This window comes from Tupaia chinensis, unplaced genomic scaffold (assembly GCF_000334495.1).
Source record: "Tupaia chinensis unplaced genomic scaffold, TupChi_1.0 Scaffold000231_2, whole genome shotgun sequence".
Taxonomy (NCBI): Eukaryota; Metazoa; Chordata; class Mammalia; order Scandentia; family Tupaiidae; genus Tupaia; species Tupaia belangeri.
Genome location: NW_006159707.1, coordinates 2,366,671 through 2,388,708, shown reverse-complemented (window position 1 = coordinate 2,388,708; position 22,038 = coordinate 2,366,671). Strand labels below are relative to the sequence as shown.

Genomic DNA, 22,038 nt, shown 5'->3' with positions numbered 1-22,038 from the left:
AGAGAGAGAGAGAGATACCCCAAGATGGGCCTTGTCATGCCATACTCTGTTTTCTTCCATTTCTTATCCACATTTGTGCATATGGGCCTAATGTGTTGCCAGTGGGGCAGGATTAGAACCACAGTCAACCATGTGGTATCCAACTTCCTCTCATAGCACTTAACTGCTGGGCTGTTGGGCTGGCCTCTGTACTGTTTTCTTACAAAAAAAAGTAAGCTAGAGAAAAGAAAATGTTATGAAGAAAATCACAAGGGAGAAAAAATATGGTACCATACCAAACAAGAATTTTCAATATACTTATTGAAAATGGTCCATATACAAATGGACCTATGCAGTTCAAACCCATGCTGTTCAAATGTCAACTATAGTTTATTTGGGAGATGATCCCTAGAAGCACATGGAATGGTAGGGAAGTTGGGCAAGGAAAAACATAAAGCCAGGAAAGTAAATATTACTGGCCTTGTGGGCAACTGAGGTTCACTCCTGTTGGAGAACTCTGGGAGTCTGCATGGAATGCATGCCTTGGAATTTTTCTGTCGAAGGACAGGAGGATGAGATATTGCCTATGAGCTCCCTTCCATTGCTGGTTGGATACTGCTCCCAAGGGAATTAACTCACCGATATTTTCTGTTTGCTCTGCTCATGGGCTGCGCTTGCTTCTGCAACCAGAAACCGAGCCCTGAGGCAACCACAGGTGTTTGCAGTAAGCAACCACCAGTGCAGAGAGGAGGGTGCTGGGGTCTTGGTGGAAGCCAGTGGCCATATCTGTGCAGTGTAGCCTGTTGGTTAAGCACACGGACTGCCTGGGTTTGAATCCTGTTCTGCCACTTCCTTGTTGAGTGACTGTAGGCAAGTTACTTTCCCTCTCGAGCTTTTGCTTCACCATCTATAAAAGGGGGAATTATAACCTCATACGGCAATGTGAGAATTGGTTGAGGTAATGCATTGAAACAGTGCCTGACACACTGTAAACATTCAGATGTCAGGACTAGTATTGTTGGTATTGGCTCCTACCTTAGAATAAATAAAGCTCAGAATACACTTTTTCTGGGCTTTAGAAGAGCTTCTGGGGGTGGGGTGGGGTGGGCTGGGGTGATCTGGGGTAGAGAGAATCTGTAGGACTCCTAGCCTGCTGAGTTGTTCGCCTCCACTGTTGGATAGCTGGGAATGCCCCTACGAGCTCCTCATAGGACTGGGGCAGCAGAGGAGTCTGTAAGCTAAGCCAGATCAGACATAAATCATCTAAGATGGAGCCTGAAACCTGGTTGCTGACGCGCTGACACCGTCCCTTGGTAAAGTCTGGAAAGTGACATGACTGTGCTCCAAAGAGCTCTCTATTTGCTTTTTCTTTGAGCACTGAGTTCTAGAGTTCTAAATTGCAGACATGAAAAGGTAGCCATTAGTGCACTCCTGTTTCTGAAAGCATAGCCTACCCAGCAAGCTTAAGGACAAATTTAATTTGGGGCTTCATTTTAAAATGTTCCCTCTTTAGAGTGCCTGCTAGACATAAGCCTACTTAGAACAATGGGATATTTAGAAGAACATGTGATAGGGTCCGTGTTCTCTAAAGACTCACTGTATATGCATCGGAAACAAATGTCCAGGAGCCAGGCAGATGGCAACAAGGGGAAAATAAAAAACAAAACAGAGTGCCACTGGTGTCACTGGGTCTCCTTCTTCAATTAGCTAAGAATCTGGGTTTTTAATAAGACAGCATCTGCTTTTCAATAGCAAGTGATTTAAATATTAAAATAACAATAAATACCATGCAGACCAGACCAACATGGCTATTAGACCTCTGCATCAGAGTCTAGAGATAACATATCTATGAGAAAAGTCACAAAAGCAAACCCGGACAGAGTAAGGAAAGAAGGCTACTGGCCGTAAAATTCAGAGGAGAGAAAAGAGTTTGCAGGGCGGAAGAGTGAGGCTCTTGAAGGACAGAAAGATAAAATACACACACAAAAAAAACATAAATTCCTCATCTCTAGCTCCTCTAAGCAAAGTCAAAGGAAAAAAAAATTGAGAAGCTTGCCTAACCTAGTTGGTGCCATTATGCTGTGTTGTACTGCAGTACTGAAGCCATATGGCTGATCACTGGTTCATATCCCCAGGTGGGTCTGAAGACATGGTGGATGCACATTCCAGTTCCCAGTATCCTGAGAGCTAGAGGGCTAGGGAAAGGGAACTGAGGTTTGACAAGCCTCTATTAAAGGTATCTCTCTCTCTCTCACTTTCATGCATGTGTACATGCTTTTTATCATTAAGAAAAAAAATATTAAGCTTGAGCTCTGTACTCATGTTTCACTGGGATTGAGTGCTGAGACCTGCAGGTGATGGGCAAGCGCACCTAAGGGGATGAATAAAAACTGGAGACCAGGGACAGTCAGGAATTGGGTCGTCACACATTGGAGCTTAAAGAACATGAATCTGACAGTCCTGGGTCAGCATGTAAAGAAAGTAGGAGACAATAGTAACAAAGCAATGAGGTGATTAGGTGGGAGGTTAGGAGGGAGTGTGTTTGTGTCAGGCCAGCTTGGGCAAAATTCTGGGGACTGGAAAGTGAGGATGTGGGATGGCGCAAGGCGATAGCCTAAGAAAGGCAATGTGATTCTGGCTCTTCTTATCTACAGTCTTCATTGCAAGTAAAACAATCTCCTGGTTTTAACTACTCCCTCTTTGCCTGTAGCCTCTGCCTTAGTCTGCTATTGTATTGCTGTCAGAAATAGCCAACACTAGATAATTGTAAAGCTTAGAGGTTTATTGAGCTCATGATTCTGGTGATTGGAAAGTCCAAAGGCATGGGGCAGCCTCAGGCCAGCCTCTGGGGCTACATCACAGCATGGCCAGCAGCAGCAGAGAGTATGGCAAGTGCATACAAGGAGAGATGTCCGGGGACAGCCATCTTCCTTTTGTAGTAGCCTACTCTTACGGGAACTAGTCTCTACAAGACCTCAAAGTCAATCTGGCATTAATCCATTCATGAGAGTGATGCCATCATAATTCAAATGTCACCCACTAGGCCTCACTTCTTTTCAAGTTTATTTATTTATTCCATGAGTTAGTGAAAGAGAAAGACAGTGTCATGATGCTGAGATCCACCACCAGCTTCCTCCAGCCCAGATCATGGGCACAAGTGACCTGGTATACTCTAGTCTCCAGACTTGAACCAGCAACCTTCCTATATCAGTCTGCCTCACAGAGTGTTGTGTTTTACCACTGTAACATAGTCTGACCCCCAAGCCTCACTTCTTAAAGGTCTTGCCACCTCTCAATTGTCATTATACTGGGGACCAAATTCTACTTTGGGAGACAAACCATTATCTAAACCATAGCAACTCCCAAACCTCTGTCTCCAATTTGGATATCTTCCTAACCTTACACCCACTTTCTAGGTATTTACACTTGGTTGTCCCAGAGACACTTAACTCTCAGCAAATCTTACTGCAGAGCAACTTGGACAAGTCTGTTCATAGCAGTTTTATTACTAGCCCAAAAGTGGAACAGTACAAATGCCCATAAATAGGAGAATGGGTAAACATAAACAATGAATGCTACTCAGCAATACAAAAGAGCAAATGACTGATTCATGCGAGAGCATGGATGAATTTTAAGAACATTTTGATGACGCAAAGCCAGGCACAAAAGAATACATACTTTACGATCCCATTTAGGTGAAATTTAAGAACAAATAAAAAAAAAAAAAAACCCATGCTGAAAGAAATCAAACAGAGATTGCTTTCGTTGGGGGTGGGATTGGCTAGGAGCTTTCTTAGGATGATAGAAATGTTCTGTATCTTGTTTGGGGTGTAGGTTTACGTAAATGCATCCATTTGTCAAAATTCATAGGACTGTACACTTAAGATTTGTGCATTTCACTTTGTGAAAAGTGCACCCACTTTGGTTTTTAAAACATTAATTACACAAAGAGGAAGAAATGATGATTTAGTAGCTTTGGTCCCTGAATGATGGCAATAGAACATGTATCCCCTGAGAAGAGATAACCATTGCAGTTGTCAGCCGCTATGGGAAAGGGGAAATCTCAACATGTTTGAATTCAGACTAATCATCTCATCCCACTGTCTTGCCCACACTTCCAAACTTGCTCCTTTTCCACTCAGCATTTCAGTGAGAAGAACTACCATCCTCCCTGTTTCTCAAAACAGAAGATGGGAAGTTGTTTTTATTTCTCATCTCCCTTCTTCCTGCCCAGTCTGCCACCTAGCCGTGACAGTTTGGTCCCCTATGTAGATCCACTTGGTTATTATCTGCACTACCGAAACTGAGTTCAAACTGCCATTTCTCACCTTGACAACTGCGGTTCCTTCCCTGTGGTCTCCAAACATAACCTTCGAATGGGTCTCTTTATCCAGAGGGATCTTCTAAGTATAGTAAGATCATACCATGGGCCACGCGTGACACCTTTCAGAAGCTGTCAGTGATTCTCAGAATCAGTCCAAACTTCCTAACGTGATTTACGAGGTTCACCTAAACTTTTGGGTGCATTCTGTGCCATCCACCTTGCACTTCATGCTCCGGCCAGAGGAATTAGTGTCTTCCCCCTTGACTGTGTCTTGCTCTCCATTCCATAAATGCTGTTTCTGCTGCTAGCACCAATTCTCCATATGGATATCTCCAACACGTTTCCTGGACAGTGTGGAGGACCCAATACCTGCTAGAAGCTCATTTTTAAGCATTTGTTATGTTTTTTGCCTAGAATGGAACTTGGCATGAAACAGGCCCTCTGATAAGTATTTCTTCAATGGATGAACAAATGAATGTATCTTTCCAGATATTTAAAACCCTAAAAGAAAATTTACTGTGTCTTTATCTTCAAAAAAATGACTGAATTAGGTTAGCAGGTAGTATGGTGGGTAAGTCCCTGGACTCCCACGTGGCCAACTGTGCTTTGAGTCTTGGCCCTGGTGACTTGCTTTCTCACTTTCTCTCTCTCTGGTGAGTCCAGGTGCCCTATAGCAAACAATAATAATAATAATAATAATAATAATAAATAAAATTAAATAAATATTTCTTTTTAAAAATGATGACTGAATAATGCAACAGTAATTATACTAGCTGCTGTTTATTAAGCATCTATTTCATGCCAGGAATGGGCTTAAGAACTCCATTATACATTATGTCACTATCTCCACTTTCTTAAAAGGGGGACTGAGGTGTAGAAAGGTTTATTCACCAAATGCAAGTCAGCACTATTCTGCGGCAGGCACTCATTTAGGTACTGTGAAAACAGTGGGAAAATTATACAGCCAAAATCCTTGCCCTTAGGGCATGAGAAGAAAGAGTACATTTTTTAAAAAGTAAATAAATGCAGGGACCTCAAAAAATTAATGGAAAATGTAATGAAATCATGAATTTATTTTGGTGCAAAAATTTTTGAAATTCATACCATTTTTTCATAATACACATTTTACAGGACTACGCTATATTCAATAGTTTATAGGAGGGTGCAAGTGATAAAGAAAAAATACAATAAGTAAATGGGATGGAATTAGCCAAGAACTATTTCCTGAAGGGTAATAGGGCTTTCTTATCAGAGATAAGAGAGCTCAAGGCAAAGAATGCTCTAAGCAAAGGGAATGGCAGGCCCAAAGGCCCTGGGGCAGGAGCACGCGTGGTGTATTCAGATCATTGCAAGAGGCCAGTATGAAAGTAGCAGGGAAAAGGAGCTGAATCAGAGAGGGTGTAGAGGGGCCAGGTTACCTGTGCCCTTTGGCTTTTACTTTGAGAGCAATGGGAAGTTTTAAGATATTTGGAGAGAGGAGCTTCATGAGTGAACTGATTTCTTCGGGGCCACACAGCTGATCCATGTCAGAATTGGGATTCCAACCTGAGCTTTCCCTCCACAGTTTTCTCTGTCTTAAAAGTAAATCCAGTAACAAGGTTCTGGTGGCTGCAGGCGTCCTGCTGCCAGCCTCCTGTTCTCTCCTCATTCCAAAGCATGAGCTGCCCTCTGAGCTACCAGTCAGCTGCTCACAGCAGGGAGCCCCTCCCTTACTGCACTGAGGACAAATGTGGGCCTGATCCATCGATTTAGTTAACAAATACTTAGCTGAGAACTACACTAGTTGTCAGGAAAATTGCAGCGAATAAGACATATTCCCCGTCTTTGCAGAGTTTCCAGATTACTGGAGAGAAATAAACAAGCAGTTATCCAATATTAATGGGAACTGAGAAGGAGGAAGGGAGCAAGGAGGAGGGGAACCTAGTTCAGAAAGAGAATCAAGAAGGGCTTCCTGGAGGAAGCAGTGGGTAACTAGTTTAGCAAAAAGGAGAGAACAGCACCAACAACAGGTGAAAAGATCGTTAGGTAGAAGGGGCCCAGAACATTCAAAGGAGTAAAAGGAGAATGAAGCTGGGCTGCAAGGAAGAAGAGCCTTGGAAGCGATGATGTTGGAAAGCCAGGGAGGGCCTGATAACATAGGCCAGTGAGAGGCCTACGGTACTCCTCCCTTCTCCTAAGGATAATAGGACACTGCTGAAGCATTTTAAGCAGCAGGTGGCATGGTTGGGTGTGACATTCACTCTGGCTGTTTGTGAAGTCCAGTTTTGGGGGAACCAATGTGAGATATCCGGGTGGGAGATGATGGCAGGTAAAGTTAGAGATGGAAAGAAGTAGATGGATTCTAGAGACAGTTGGGAGGAAAAAGCCAACTCCTGGTGATGGATTAGACACAAAGGATAAAAGAGAGATGGAGGGACCAGTGATGGCCTCCAGGAATCGGGCTGTGGAAAGGCTGTATGGTCATGCCTTTCACATGGATGGGCTTCCATATGTACACGCATCTTCCTAAAAGGGCATCCTCAAACCCTAATGGTGTGCTTTATGTGCTTCCCTTTTCAGAGGGCCAAGATCGGTCAGGGAACCAAGGCTCCGGAAGAAAAGACGACCAATACCATATCCAAATTTGACAACAATGGCAACAGGGATCGGATGAAACTAACTGATTTTAACTTCCTGATGGTGCTGGGCAAAGGCAGCTTTGGCAAGGTATGGTGTGATGCTGGTGCGGGGACCACAGCTGCTCCAGAAGGAACAGCTAATGAGTCAAGTGCTTTTGCCATTCGTGTGGGGCTCACATTCTAGTGGGGGAGAGAGTAAACGGTAAACACATCTACACTGTAATTGTAATGAATACCATGAAGGGAATGAATAAAGTGCTGCGTCATAAGTAAGTCAAGAAGGAACCCACTCAGACCGAGGAAGTTACATAGAAGCTGAGAGCTGAAAGAGGAGAATGAGCCAGTCATGCATTCAAAGAGTTGGGAAAGTATGTTCCCAGCAGAGAGAACAGCAAGTGCAGGGGTCCTGAGGTAGCAAAGGTGTTGGGGCCAAAAGGTCGTGAGCAGAAGGAGGTGGCAGTAGGACGTGAAGTTGCAGAGGTAAGCAGGGCCCGATCATGCAAAGCCTTATGATCTATGATGAGGAGTTTGGATTTATTCACAGTGCAAGGGGGAGCCATTGAAAGTTTTTCAGCAGAGAAGTGACAAGAGCAGATTTGCCTTTTGGAAAAGATCACTGTGGCAGCCAAGAATGGAGACAGTGTCTTTCAAACAACAGCACAGTTGAAGGATGACCCTGGGACTCGTAGAGTGATTCTGGATGCTTTTATCGATACCACGAGACACTGTTTTACTGAAGTTGAGATTGTGTTATAAGTATTCCTGACTTGTTTAGTGTTGTTTTGAGTCTTTTAATCCCTTTGTGTGCCACAAAGATGTCTGATATACATCTCATACCACAAACTGAGGTGTGCAAAAAATATCAATTTCTTACCCGTCTCTGTAGCTTAAGCCAAAAAACATGCCTGTTATCTTCAAGTTCATCTCTTTCCCTCATTCCCCTCCTCCCTCCCTTTTCCTCCACCATGTACAATTCATCAGCAAATCATAACAGTTTCTCCAAAGCATACCGTGCATCATTCACTAACTTTTCTCCATCTTCACTAATATTAATCACCCAAAGCGCTAGAGAAGCTCCTGGGTTTTTTTTTTTTTTTTTTTTTTCTTGGTCTTATTATCTATAATCCATAGACAGCAGTCATAGGATTTTTTTTTTTCTTTTTTTGGAGAGATTTTTGCTATAGGGCGCATGCGCTTGCCAGAAAGACAAAGACAGAGAGACAGAAAGCGAGAAATCCCTCTCCCCCCCTCCCCCCCCCGAGGAGGTATGGCCACGCCGCAATCCCTTCTCCTCCATTCTCCTCTCCGGGTCTTGGGCACACACGCACACACGCCTGGTGTGAGTTTAAGCCACCAGGTCCAGGACCGAACCGCGGTTGACTACATGGGAGTTCAGCGACATAGCCATTATGCTAACTGCTGGTCCCATGGAACTTTTTTTTCTAAAGATCGTTTTCTTCTCCTAATGCTCATTTCCTCCATGAACAAAAGAGACAGAGACAGAGAAGGTGTGAGAGAGAGTTCCTAACAGGGTCCTGACAACTTGATCCCCCACCAGCCCCAGATCATGGGCAAGTGTGTGTTTGGAACATTCAGGAAGGTCTCTGAACTTGAGCTGGAAACCTTGGCCTGTGGTTCAGCCTCAGAGAGTGTCACATTTCACTGTTATGCCACTGTCTGGCCCCTATCGTAATTTTTAAAGCTTACATTATGTCAAAGCTTTGAACTCTCAGTAATTTCCCATCATAATTAAAATAAACTACCTTGCATCCTTGGCTTATTTTGCCCTTTATAATCTGGCCCTTGTTCTCTTGACTTCTTTTTATCTTTTTCTTTTCCTCATGACTCATGTAGTAGCCACAATGGTGGCTCTTGGTTTACTGAAACACACAAAGCTCCTTCGTCCCTCAGGTCTTGTGTGATGCTGTTTCCTTGGTCTCTGCATGACTAACCCTTCTTGTAATTCACATTACAGTGTAGATATCACCTCTTCTGAGAGGTCTTCCCTGACCACTCATTGATTTTCCATTATATTTAATTCTCTCATAGCTCCCATCAGATATATTTTTTAAAGTTTTTTTATTCCATGAGTGTAAGGAGAAAGAGAGACAGGCACTCCAAACAGGATCCTCATGCTGTAATCCCCCCACCCCCCCGCCATCCCCTCTTCCCCAGCTTGAGCCAGACCTATTAGGTCATCAGGAAAGTCATGGCACATTTTTGTATAGAAAAACATAGATAAATACGTTATGACTTTTCTGACAGTCCAATAAACCACAGGCATACATGGGCTCAGTATGCTCAGGGAGGTCTCTGGATGTGGACTTGGAACATTCCCACATGGGTCTGCCGCACGGAATGTTGGGTTACCACTGTGCCACTCTCTGGCTCCACAGTCTTATTTCAAGAGTAGGAATCATCTCTGTTATGGTCACATTGTACCTCCAGTGTCAATTGAACTTATCCAGTGCCTAGGCTGAATGCATGAGTTTTTTCTGTCTATGGGTGGCAAGATCATCTGCTGAGATGGAATAAGGAACCTGAGGTAGTGGCCTAAGAGCCAGCCTCAACATGGAGTGAGACAGAGAGTAGAAACACCAGATAAGATTGCCACACAGTCTGGAAGTCCATGAGGTTAGAGAGTAGGCAGTTAGTCGTGTGATTTTTGCCAGCAGCCCTGGACAACTTTGATATGGAGATGGAGGAGCCGATGGTGGATGAGCCAAGAGTAAGGATTAGCAAAATCATTAAGCCAGAAGATCACAGTCATAAGGGAGTTAAGGATTCTGGGAAGGGAGAGACCACTGCAGATCTAGTCTGGCCTATAGCAAGTGCTCAATATAAGTGTGTTGCATGAAGGAATGGAAGTAGTATCTAGATTGGGTGGGAAGGAAGTCCAGCAGGAAGGACTGGCCCCGTAGCATAGTGGTTAAGTGCCATACATAAAAAAACTGATCCCACCTGGCTGACTGCGGTTCCAATCCTGGCTCTGTTGGCTTGAAAATCATGCCAGGCATGTGTGTGTGCTCAAAACCCTGATGAGCTGGAGAAATGGGGGAAAGGCGATGGTGGCATTGCCCTGCCCCACTAAGGGCTGCTTTCTCTCTGGTGAGTGCATGCACCTTTTAAACAAAGGAAAAAACAATTCAAGCTGGAGGAAGGTCGTTACGTGGGTGGGAAAGAAGGTGTCCAGTGGTCTAAGGATGAAAACCAAATGGCTGAGGTCAAGACAGTGAAAATGTTGTTTAGATTTCAAAGATGGAGCAGTTTCCCTGAGGATAAAGATGGAGCAATTTCCTTGAAAACAGGGAAATGGCCTAAATAAAGAAGAGGTTCTAATAATCTGAAGCTGTTGGGGAATTAAAAAGAATGAAATTATACTTTTAATAAGCAACATACTCATATGCTTCATAATTAATATGATGTTGAAAGGATAAACATGGAGAAGTCTTGTTCCTACCCAAGTTCACACCTTTTGGTGACCCCTTATTGCTACTGCTGTTTGTATGTGAACACTCGTTAATTTAGTTGGCATCTTTCTTGTCTTTCTATGCTAATTTAACATTTTTATGCTTGTCCTTGTTAATTGAAAAGTTAGCATGTTATGAATATGTTTTTGATTGCTTAACAATATAGGTTGGGAAATTGTTGATGAAAGTTCAGCGGATCTTATGGAAAGGATTGGGGTTAAAGGGTGGGTGGAGTTGTGGGAAAATGGATCATTGGGGAACAGTGTGTGAATGGGAGAGAATAGATCATGTGTTTCCATGGTAACTGTTATAATAATTGAGAGTTTTGTTCCAGACTAGGAATGTAGCATCAAATATATCATAGATGAAAACAACAGTATGCCTTGAAAGTGAAAAGAATAACAAACACCACTATGATCCTTTAAAACATATAGTAACCCATTGCAACTCTAGTTTTGCCAACCATGCTTATAAATTAATGCGGTTTCACATCTCGATGCCTACTTTGAACATTTTGCAGCCTGGTTAGATGTATAGATCAAGCTTCTAACAGAGGAACACAACAGCAGTCATTTGCTCCTCTTACAAAGGTGAAAGAGATTTGTCTTTAGGGCAATCTGTTTACACCTCACCTACCCCCGAGTCCACTATATCAGATCTGGCTCAGAAAAACATACTCTTAAGCACTGCAATAATTTGTGGAGTGATTAAGGAAATACATAAACATTTTGCTAAGACTTGTGAAGATTAAACAAAGGAGAAAGCAAATGTGAAGCCATTAAGTAATATTTCAAGAACTTTAAAAAGGGGCTGGCAAGTGGCATGGTGGTTAAGGCACTGGACTGATCACATGGCTGACTACAGTTCAAGTCCTGGACCTGGGTGGCTTGCTTTCTCACTCCTTTTCTCTCTCTTTCTCAAATTAAAAAGGAGAAAAATAAAGAGGCAAGACATTTATGGGACACAGAAATGGATTATTATCTGTTGATGATAACATATATAGTATCCCCAACTGGATTGGTGAGAAATGTATTCATGTTGGAAAATTCACTTTATAAGTTAAGTGATGTATAGTGATTGAATGTATAAAATAAATTAAAATAACATTTATTTAATTTAAAAATAATAATAAATAAAATTAAGTAAATAATTATTTAAAAAAAAAAACAACTTTAACATAAGAACAACTTGCAATGTCTGGTTTCCTGAACAGGGGAGGGTGTTTACCTGAAGGGCTCTCTTACCAGAGCAGGGCCCGTTGGCATGTCTGGCTTACTTGGAGGTGCTTGAAAATGCCTTCCACTTTTATTACACAGCATTCAAATGTATTGTCCACTTGTTATTTATTCTTGTTTCTTATAGTTTTGTCCTGACTCCTTTGTTTATGATTCCTTGAACCTTTAACTTCAACTTTGTCAACCTCTACACTCAAGAATTTAAGTTCTGTAGTTGTCGAGTGATTGCCAGAGTTAAAATTATGCTGCACATATATAAACCAGACAGATGTACTGTCCAGATGGATTCTACAAGCTTACCTTATGAAGCGAACACAGCAAGTACCTGATAAGTCTATGCACAGCTCAAATACAACTATTTACGTTGTATATTTGCTTCCTCTAGCCCAATGTGCTGTCATAACAAACACGATGAAATATTTGATGCTACCATTGCTTATCTTTTTGAGACTTCATATGTGCTTGTGATAATGATTTCTGTGATCCAAGTCTTTGTTTTGTTTTTGTAGAGGTTTTTGCCTTAGGGCAGTGCACTTGCTGAAGAGAGAGAGACAGAGACAGTGAGAGGGAAAGTGAGAAATCACCCCCTCCAGGGGGGATGGCCATGCTGCAACCCTTTCTCCTCCATTCTCCTTCTACGACCTTGGGCACACACATACATGAGCCTGGTGTGAGTTTCAAGCCACCAGATCTGGGACTTGAACGATGGCTGGCCATGTGGGAATCCAGTATCGTAACTGCTACCCCATCTGCTGGCCCCAATCTAAGTCTTTTTTAAAAGTTATGTGCGACAGTTTGAACAGAGGATTTCTTATTCTCTTATAGTCCTGACTCTGGCCTATGGAGGTATGTGTGTGTTGGGTGGGGGAGGTAGATAGGACGGGACTGAGGGAGGCAACTGCTATTTGGTGGTGGGTGCAGACCTGCAAACATAAAGAATCTCAAACCTCACAGCACAGAAGAATCCATTTAAAAAGGTATTTACTTGAATATTATTAGTAATAGGAAAAAAATGCAACTAGTCCAATGCTCATCAATACTTGAAGGCTAAATACATGAAGAATCTTCCAAAAATTTGTGGAAAATGTGTATTATGAAGGAAACCATGCATGAATTTCAAAAATTCCATTTCCCACAAACTTTTTGAAACCCCCTCATATAGTGATGTATCCATGATACATTCACAAGCATTAAGTCTTTCTCTGGCATATACACAAACACATTGCTATGTGTATCTATACCTATCAATCAGTTATCATGGGAAGATTTCCATGACATAACACCAAGGAAAAATAAAAGCAAATCAGGGCTAGCAGGTGGTGTAATGGTTAAGACACTGGACTCCCACATGGCTGGCCACAGTTCAAGTCCTGGACCTGGTGGCTTGAAAAATCACGTTGTGTGTGTGTGTGGTGTGTGTGTGTGTGTGTGTACATACCCAAAAATCCTGACAGGAGACTAGAGGAGAAGGGATTGCTGTGTGGTCATTCCCTCTGGGCAGGGTGACTTCTCACTTTCCCTCTCTGTCTCTCTCTTTATGTCTTTCTCTCCCCAGTGAACGCACACACCCTATAGCAAAAACAAACAAAACATTTTTAAGAAAGCACAAAAACAAACTACAAAACATCATAAATTAATAATATAAAATATACTGAATATAGACTAATTCACTTTATATAATGTACTCATGGTCCCTCATTGAACTTGTTTTCCAGTATTTTATTATGAAAACACTTCAGGCATACAGAAAAGTTGAGAAAACTGTGCAATTAAATTGCTAATACCAACCACCTAGATTCTATAACATTTAACTATATTTGCTTTATATATCTCTCCATCTATCTGCCCCTCTATAACTTTAAAGCAAGCTGCAGGCATCGGTATACTTTACACCTAAACTCATCAGTATGCATATCATTGAACCAGAATTTGATATTTTTTATGATCATTTTAAGGTAAAATTTACACACAAAAAAATCTACGTAAGTGTATCATTCTGTGCACTAAAAAATTGCATACTTTAAAACACAACGGGGGTACAAGCATTAATCAAAAAATCACACTAAGAGATGTAAAAGGCAACTGTGATGTTTGTGTGCACCATGGGAGCCAGCAGGAGTGGGATTTGTCCTAGTTGAAGTCAGTAAAGGCTTCAGTGAGAAAGTGACTCAGCTGGATCTAAAGGATGAGCTAACCATACAGAGAGGGGAGGGAGTGAATGAAAATCTCAGAACGTCTTCCTCTTTTTGACCCCCACACCCAAAATAGGCTTGGTTAATTTGTGTGGTAGTCATAGCACCTAAACTCTTTTTTTTTTAAGTTTATTTATGAGGGAGAAAGATAAAGAGACAAAGACAGAAATATAGCACCATGATGGAGTCTTAAAGCCACAATCTACCCCCACCTTCATGGACACACATGTACCTGGCATACTCAGGGAGGACTCTGGATGTGAACTGGCAACTCTCCCGTGTAGCTCAGCCTCCCAAAACATCGTATGTAACCACTGACCTACCATCTGGATACCTAGCTCTTTTTATTAGGGTAGATTCAACTGCTGTAACAAATAGACCCCCAAATTATACTGGCTTATACACAAAGAAGTCTAATTTTTATGTGCCTAATGGTCTAAGATGTGTATTCCTAGCTCCAGCCACTCTCTCCATATGGTGGCTAAGGGACAAGGTTCCTGCTGTCTTATGTGGCTCTGTTAATCCCTAGAGTCTGACTTTTCTCTACATTCAGAGGGTGGAAGGAAAAGGAGAGTATGGAGGAGGTACAAGCTGCTTCCTAAGGGTCTTGGTTTGGACAGTAGTCCCTATCGCATATGCCTACACTCTGTTAGTGAGAATGTGGTCGTGTGGCCATGCCCCAGTGTGAGGGAAGCTGGGAGAACAGTTTGGGTGGATAGCTAGTGGTCTTGGCCAAATCTTCTACTTTTCAGCTCTTTTCATGGTGACACAAAAGACATTCTGACTTTTCCCTTCAGAACTCTCAGTTTATCATGCCCCACAAACAGAAAACTGAAAGCACCTCTTCTCTCTGACATTTCCTTGTGTTCAAATCATGGAACATGCCAGGTGTTTGTGCTGCCTTTCCTAAAGCATAGCATAAGCCAGGAATAAATCAAGTAGAAAGAAGTCAGCAGCTTATGAAATTAAGAGGAATAAGTGGAAAGTCCTTAGAAACTGGGCTCCCAGATATTACCTTGATCTCTTCAACACTCCCATCCAGTTCTGTTGCTGTGTGAGTACCTAAGATGGTCTAAAAGAAAAGCAAAGAGAAGATAGACAAAACCATGAAGTCTTCTTGACTTTCCTAGAATAATGCCTGTGAGATTGATGATATTAAATGTCTGATGTCTCTAAGGAGGCTATTATGGGCTTGGTGTGGCCCCTTCTACAGATACCATAGAGACTTAGCATTTGAGGAATGCTCTCCAAGATGCTAGAGAAAACTTTTGTAAGTCAAAATTCTGACTATACAATGGATTTGATTATGGCCTCAGCTGAGCTTCCCAAATATTACTCATTCTTGCACCTGCTTATTGTCTGCCATGTACATGCTTCCTTTATACTGTCATTCATATTTTTTAAATTGCCAGGGGGCATGTGCACTTGCTAGAGAAAGATGGGGGGGGTAAGAAAGCATCCTCTCTCCCCTCAATGAGGAATGGTCATGCCACAATCCCTTCTCCTCCATCTCTTCATCCTGTCAAGATTTGGGACATGAACACATGTGCAGCTCATGTGTTTTTCAAGCCCCAGGGGCCAGGATTCAAACCACTCTTGGCCATGTGGGACCTAGCTACCTTAACTACTAGGCTATGGGGCCAGCCCCATATTTTTAAAAAACTGGCTATGTTGACTTCCTTTTTGTTTTCTTAATATTGCCCTAAGCGATAATATATATGAAATCATAGGCAAGATATACTAGTTATGTGTTTATTTTAATGTGTTTTAGGAGAATGTCACTTTGAAAAGTCACTATCTTTGTCCTGCTGATAGTACAAGTATCACATTTCATGAAACACTCTCTTAAGATCTCACATACACACAAGATGATGTAGAACCTTAATTACCATTGCTTTTTTTGTTTGTTTGTTTGTTTTAATTTTCACCATAGGGCACATGTGCTTGCTGGAGAGTAAAGAGACAGAAGGAGAACGTGACAAATCACACACATACACACACACATACCACACACACACCTGGGGAAATGGCTGTGTTGTAATCCCTTCTCTTCCACTCTCCTCTCAGGATTTTGAACATGGTTACACATGTGCCTGGCTTGATTTTCAAGCCACTGGGTCCAGGACTTGAACCATTGTTAGCCATGTGAGAATCCAGCCACCTTACTCACCACACCACCTGCTAGCCCCGCCATTGCATTTTTTTTCACATAAAAATTTTTTAGTTTATTAATCCTCTCATGAAAAATCTGCACAATCACCGCAGATAGCCATTGCAGAATCTTTACTCCTTCGACTTTTTGCCGGCACCAACATTGGCCTTTGCAGTCCCCCTGACTTTCTTCATTCTGTTCTTGCATTCCTTTCGCTGTTTTCTTGACGTCTTTTTCTTCTCATAAAGGCCATGTCTTGCAAGTCTATGTTTGGGTTCATTTTTCTTCACATAATCCAAAGAATCATAAATCATGCCAAAGCCAGTTGTCTTGCCACCACCAAAATGGGTTCTGTACCCAAACACAAAGATGACATCTGTCGTGGTCTTGTACATCTTTGCTAGTTTTCCCTGAATTTCTGTCTTAGGTACTGTTGCCTTCCCGGGGTGAAGGACATCAATGACCATTTTTTTCCTCTGAAGTAGCCGGTTGGTCATGAATTTCCTGGTTCGGATCATTACTGTGTCATTCACGATGGCAGTATATCCTCAAGCAGCCAGGGTGGAAAAAAGACCCACTGTTGCATTTTTAAGAATAGGAAGTTTTTGACCATAATTTTAGTGGATATCTGGAAGGTACAGAAAATCTCTGATCTTCCCTCTCCCCCATATCCTTTCCTTTAGATGAAGAGCATGCTCAATATTCCTTATATCCTTCAAAATCTTTTTGTGATCTTGACCTCCCTTCTCCATCCTTGAATGTAGCCAGAAAATGTAACTTCTCTTTTGCTGCATCCATTCTTTTTCCTCATTCACTTATTCCTATTCTTTTGCACCATGACTCTTCCCCACTCAATGACATTCTCCCAGGTTATCAGTAATCTGCTAAATATAACTCTCCAGATCTGAGCACAAAATATGGTGGCTTGCTTATACGAATACAGGGCAGGCAAGAGGGGGAAGGATTTGGGACTAAGATTGGAATACAGACACCATATGAAGAAGTCATTTCTTTTATGATAGCTGCCCACTGACAGGCATAATTAATGGTTTATTCATTTGAGAAGTACTTATTGAGCATCTGCTATATGCTAGGCACTCTTCGGTGTAGAGGAACAGAACGCACGCTGATAACTACCTTCATGGGATTGGTATTACAGTGGTGAAGATGATGATAATGATAATCCCACCTAACTCTGAGTCCTTACTGTGTGTTAGGCTCTTTTGTAAGTTTTTTCTATGTCTTAGCTTACACTTACTATTTAATGTAGCTACTGTTATCCCCATTTTACAGAGGATGCAGAAAGTTGAATAACTTACTAGTCATACAGCTAATAAATGGCATTTAGAACAGGTTTGATTTAAATTTGTATGATTTGGGCTCTTGATTGTTTGATGCTTAACACTGGCATTCCCAGTCTCAACAGTGGTCACCTGGAGTGTCATAAACAGATTCCAGGTTACCTATTTTCTCCTCTTATTTTTCTCATTTTTTACCCTAAATACTCAACAGAATCTGTGTGACTTATTTTTATTGTAAGCCACTGCCATTAGATAAGCCATATGCCCATAATGATGGGAGGCTCCAGATTTCCTATTCACTCTAGGTCCATGGATAGAGTGAACTCCCCACTGGAAAGCTCACTGGAACCATGAGGAATCAGCAGGGATTCCTGAGGATGGGAAGCATGCGATGTGTTCACTCTTCCAGCTGCTGGCCTTTACTCTCCTCCACACACTTCAGCCATATGGGATCCTTTGGTCTTGGAGGCATCTCTAGAGTGTATAGCAACTCCTCAGCTAGTTCATCTTTGATCTTCAATCTCCATTTTTTCTATCCTTCACCAACTTGACCTCACTATTCTCACCTACTCTGATCCCACTCACATCCTCCCAATTGCTTCCAGCATTTGTTGAGCTTGTACTAATTGCCAGGGACCATGCTGTGGATTTACATGCATTCCCTATTAATTCCCACCACAACCCTGCAAGGCAGTTACTAATAATAACCCTTCTATACCTCTATAGAGATTGTAGGTCAGAGAAGTCGAGTGACTTCCCAAAGATTGCACAGCTAGAAGGAGGCAGGACCAAGTTTTGTGATTGATTCCACTTGCCTCTTTCCATCTTTAACAGCACTTTCATACACTTGGGGTTCACACATCTCCCCAGACTACTCATGTTTCCTCTTTTCTCTTTCTTTCTTCCTTCTTCCTCTCTCTTTCACTCTCTTGCTCACCAACAGCAGTTACAAAATGGCTACACAAGTTGCATAATGACATTTGTGAGTTTCTCCTTCCTCCATGAAAAGAAAAGTTAGAAATTATAGCTTATAACAGCATTGGTATAAAGACAAATAGATTAATATTATATGAAGGTACTTCAAACAGTTTATGGAAAATGTGTTATGAAAAACCAATATGTGGACTGCAAAAATTTTTGCAGCAAAATAAACTCATACTTTAATTCCACTTTCCCACAGAGTTTTGGAAGTCCCCTCATATGTCAAAACATTTTCTTCAACTTAGAAATTCATTTCTTTTCCTGGTCATTTTAAAAGAAATGGAAACACTTCCATGGGCCCCTGAGAGGACTGTGGGTCCTGAGCATTGGCCCTGCTGTGTCTAAGGGAGAAGGTGGCCCTGGTATTGAGCACCAACATCCCAACTGTGCATCCCTCGGCAGCCTCCAGTCTTGTCTCCCTGAAAGCTTAACTAGTATGGTCTCTGGGCACAAGAGCACAATCCAGAGTGCTCAGCCCAGACCACAGCATCTATGGTGGAGCCAAGGGTAGCACTGAATTTCAACAGGAGGAAATTGCCTGGAGAGATTAAAAGCAGTTTCCTTCATACCAACAACAAAAGCCATTTCTGAAATCTTTGAGCTCCTGCTGGGAGAGTCTATCCTAATTTTAATCTCATTAGAGGTATGTATTCACACACACACACACACATACACACACACATACATTAGATGTGGTTATATAATCCTACTGACAAAAGCACTTCCCTTTCCTTCAACCTGCCTAGCTATCTTCCTGCACCATATGGTGAGCTCCTTTATCATATGGTTCACAGATAGCTCAAAGTCTTTGCTACCTCGTCCCTTAATCCTCTTCCAGAGAACCTTTTGACATTTGCTGTCTGATCTTGGATTCCTGCCTTCTCTTTGGTTCTATCCCAATTATGGTCTCTTCCCCCGAGCCCCCAATCTTTCATATGCGGTTCTGATTGCAGTGCATTTTTGCCAACTCATCTTCCCAAGGCACTGTAAGGTCCTCCCACTTTTTCAAAATCTCCAGGTCTCTCCTCAATAAAGTGACTTACTGTTTGTCTGTAGTCCCTTTCTTCACTCCTCGGAAGATACTAAATTATGAAACAAGATAACGGTCCAGTCCTCAACAAAATGAATTATATCAAGGAAAAGAAAATATCAGAAACTTAAGCTTTATAACCCTCCATATGCTGCAAGTAGATTGGCAAGCTGGAGAGAGTAAAGGGGTGTTTATTGGACAGATGTGGTATGTTTCTGTGTATGAGAGATCCTCTAAAAGTTCACGAAAAAAAATGTGTGCTATAGAAAAATGACATGATTTAATTTTTTTTGCACCAAAATAAACTTACTTTAATTCCATTTTCCCACAAGTTTTTTGAAGTCTCCTTGCCTCTCACAACACACAGAGGCAGGAAGTGCAGTCCAGATGAAAACGCTTCCAGGAGCCTGACAACCACATCTCGGTCCTGGGGGCCTCTGCTTCTTGCTGACGTCTCTCTCCATGGACGTGTATCAACACCACCTCCCTCAGCCAGTCATCACTTCTCAAGTCTCTACATCTAAGTCCCAAATCCAGAATATCCTAGAAATCTAAAGCCCCAGGAAAAAGAAGCTCATAGACTAATATGACTCAGGGATCTATATGATCCAGTTAGCTGTGGCCAAGGGAGGAGGATCACTTTCACTACCCTCAGGAAGGATAATAGGAACAGATTCACTGCAGAGTACATATGGTTAGCTGATTTCTCTAAGAGAAGGCAGAAAATAACTGGCTTTGTTGGTATACAAGCCAAAGTAGGAATTTCTTCTAAGTCAATATAGTCCTTAAAACATTGGCTGACTCTCTGGGGATCTTGTCACAAAATTAAATCAAGTCTGCTTAGTGATGGACCAGATAGAACCCATTAACATGGAACTTCTGTCTCAGGTGATCACTCATGCATGGCCATTGGTCCAATTATGGTGCTGCCCCAGTTCCTGCTACCCTCTTTATACCCATCTCAACTGCCTTTCTATGAGGTGTTTCGGAAATTCACAGTCCTGTTAAGATGAACCTGTGGTTACTAACAGCGTAACCCATAATCTTTTCTACAACAACCATAATATAGCAGAAACTTACAGATCGTAATCACCCAACACTCCTGATTACGATTTTGGATGTGCAAATACGGTTGGTTCGTATGATTCAGCATGCCATAGTTTGTTACAAATCCCCACCCCAAGCCTGATTTCACATAATGTACTGACTTCACTGAACACCATGGCAGAGACTGACAGTACTTTTTGAGCACTGAAACTGAGTGGTTTTCTTTTATAGTTTATTTCTTTTATTTCTTATACATTCAACCACTATATCATTACAGCTTGTAAAATGAATTTTCCCGACATGAATACACTGTATATTAGTCCAGTTAAAGGTATTTTATAGGCATTGCTCATTGATTCTTCACAATGGTCTCATGAGGTAGATGCTGTTATTGTCTCAGATTTACAGATGAGGGAACAGAGGCTCAGAGAGGTGATAGGCGTCTAATCATACAGTCATGGAGATAGGTTCAAACTCAGGGAGTCTGACTCTGGCCTCCATTGGTTGCTATGCAGTAACCATTGGGATCCACTCCTGCCACAGAAAATCTCATTCTCTATTAGCCGTGGCCTGGAACATCAACAGAAAAGGGAGGCTCATACTCACAAGGCAGTTTGCAGTATGGAGAAACAAGTTTTTTTTGGTGCAACCTAATTTCTGAAATGAATGCAGACTGTTAAGGGTTTTATTTCATTATGTTTTGGTAAAAGGCATCAATTACTGGTTTTGTTCTCCCAGCAATCATCTAAAACACAGTTGTATTAAGTCTGCCTTTATTTTAACACCTAGCTTTGTCGAATATAACATATGATGCAAAGAAATTTAAGCCATACATGTCACCAACATTTATTTTATTTATTTATTGAGCATTTTTAATTCTCTCTCCCTCTCTGTATGTATATTGAAAACACTTAAGATCTACTCCTTTAGCATATTTCAAAAATATGATATTGCTATTTACTGTAATTACTATTCTGTACATTAAATGTCTAACATTTATTCATCTCATAACTGAAAGTTTGTACCCTTTGATCAGCATCTCCCACTTCCCCAATCCCTCAGCCCTTGGCAACCACCTTTCTACTCTGTTTCTTTAATTTGGACTATTTCCAATTCCTTGTAAGTGAGATCATTCAGTGTTTGTCTCTCTGTGTCTGATTTATTTCATTTAGCATATGGACCTCCAAGTCCACCAGCATTTATTTTTGCTTAAGAACCCTTCAATAACTAGAATCAATACATACCAATTCTATTGATATTGATAATTAGAACTGATATTGCCCATGGTTTTGAAGTAGTAGTTCTTTCATATTTTTTATTACAACCCAATTAAACATCTTTAAAACTTTTATTTATTTTTTTCCACGAGAGAGAGAAACAGAGAGAGACTCTCCCAACAAGATCCTCATGCTGCAATCCATTCCTAGTCCCAGCCAGCCTGGATCACGGACATGCATGCCATTCTCAGGGATGTCTGAGGATAAGAACCTAGGACCATTCCCATGTTGGCCCAGCTGTACACTATACTACCACCTGGCCCCCAGCTAAACATCTTTCTTTCTTTCTTTCTTTCTTTCTTTCTTTCTTTCTTTCTTTCTTTCTTTCTTTCTTTCTTTCTTTCTTTCTTTCTTTCTTCTTTCTTTTGGGAGAGGCTTTTGCTATAGGGCTCATGTACTTGCCAGAAAGACAGAGACCAAGAGACAGAAAGC

At 41.6% G+C, this 22,038-nt stretch overlaps 1 protein-coding gene across 1 annotated transcript in view; it reads left to right on the top strand.

Annotated features, from left to right (window-relative positions):
- The window catches only part of PRKCB (protein kinase C beta), a 396,523-nt gene that overhangs the window by 289,932 nt on the left and 84,553 nt on the right, over positions 1-22,038 (top strand). The window contains exon 12 of the mRNA XM_027771796.1: positions 6,863-7,009. Within this exon, the coding sequence (XP_027627597.1) occupies positions 6,863-7,009 (147 nt within the window). The remainder of the gene's footprint in view (positions 1-6,862; positions 7,010-22,038) is intronic.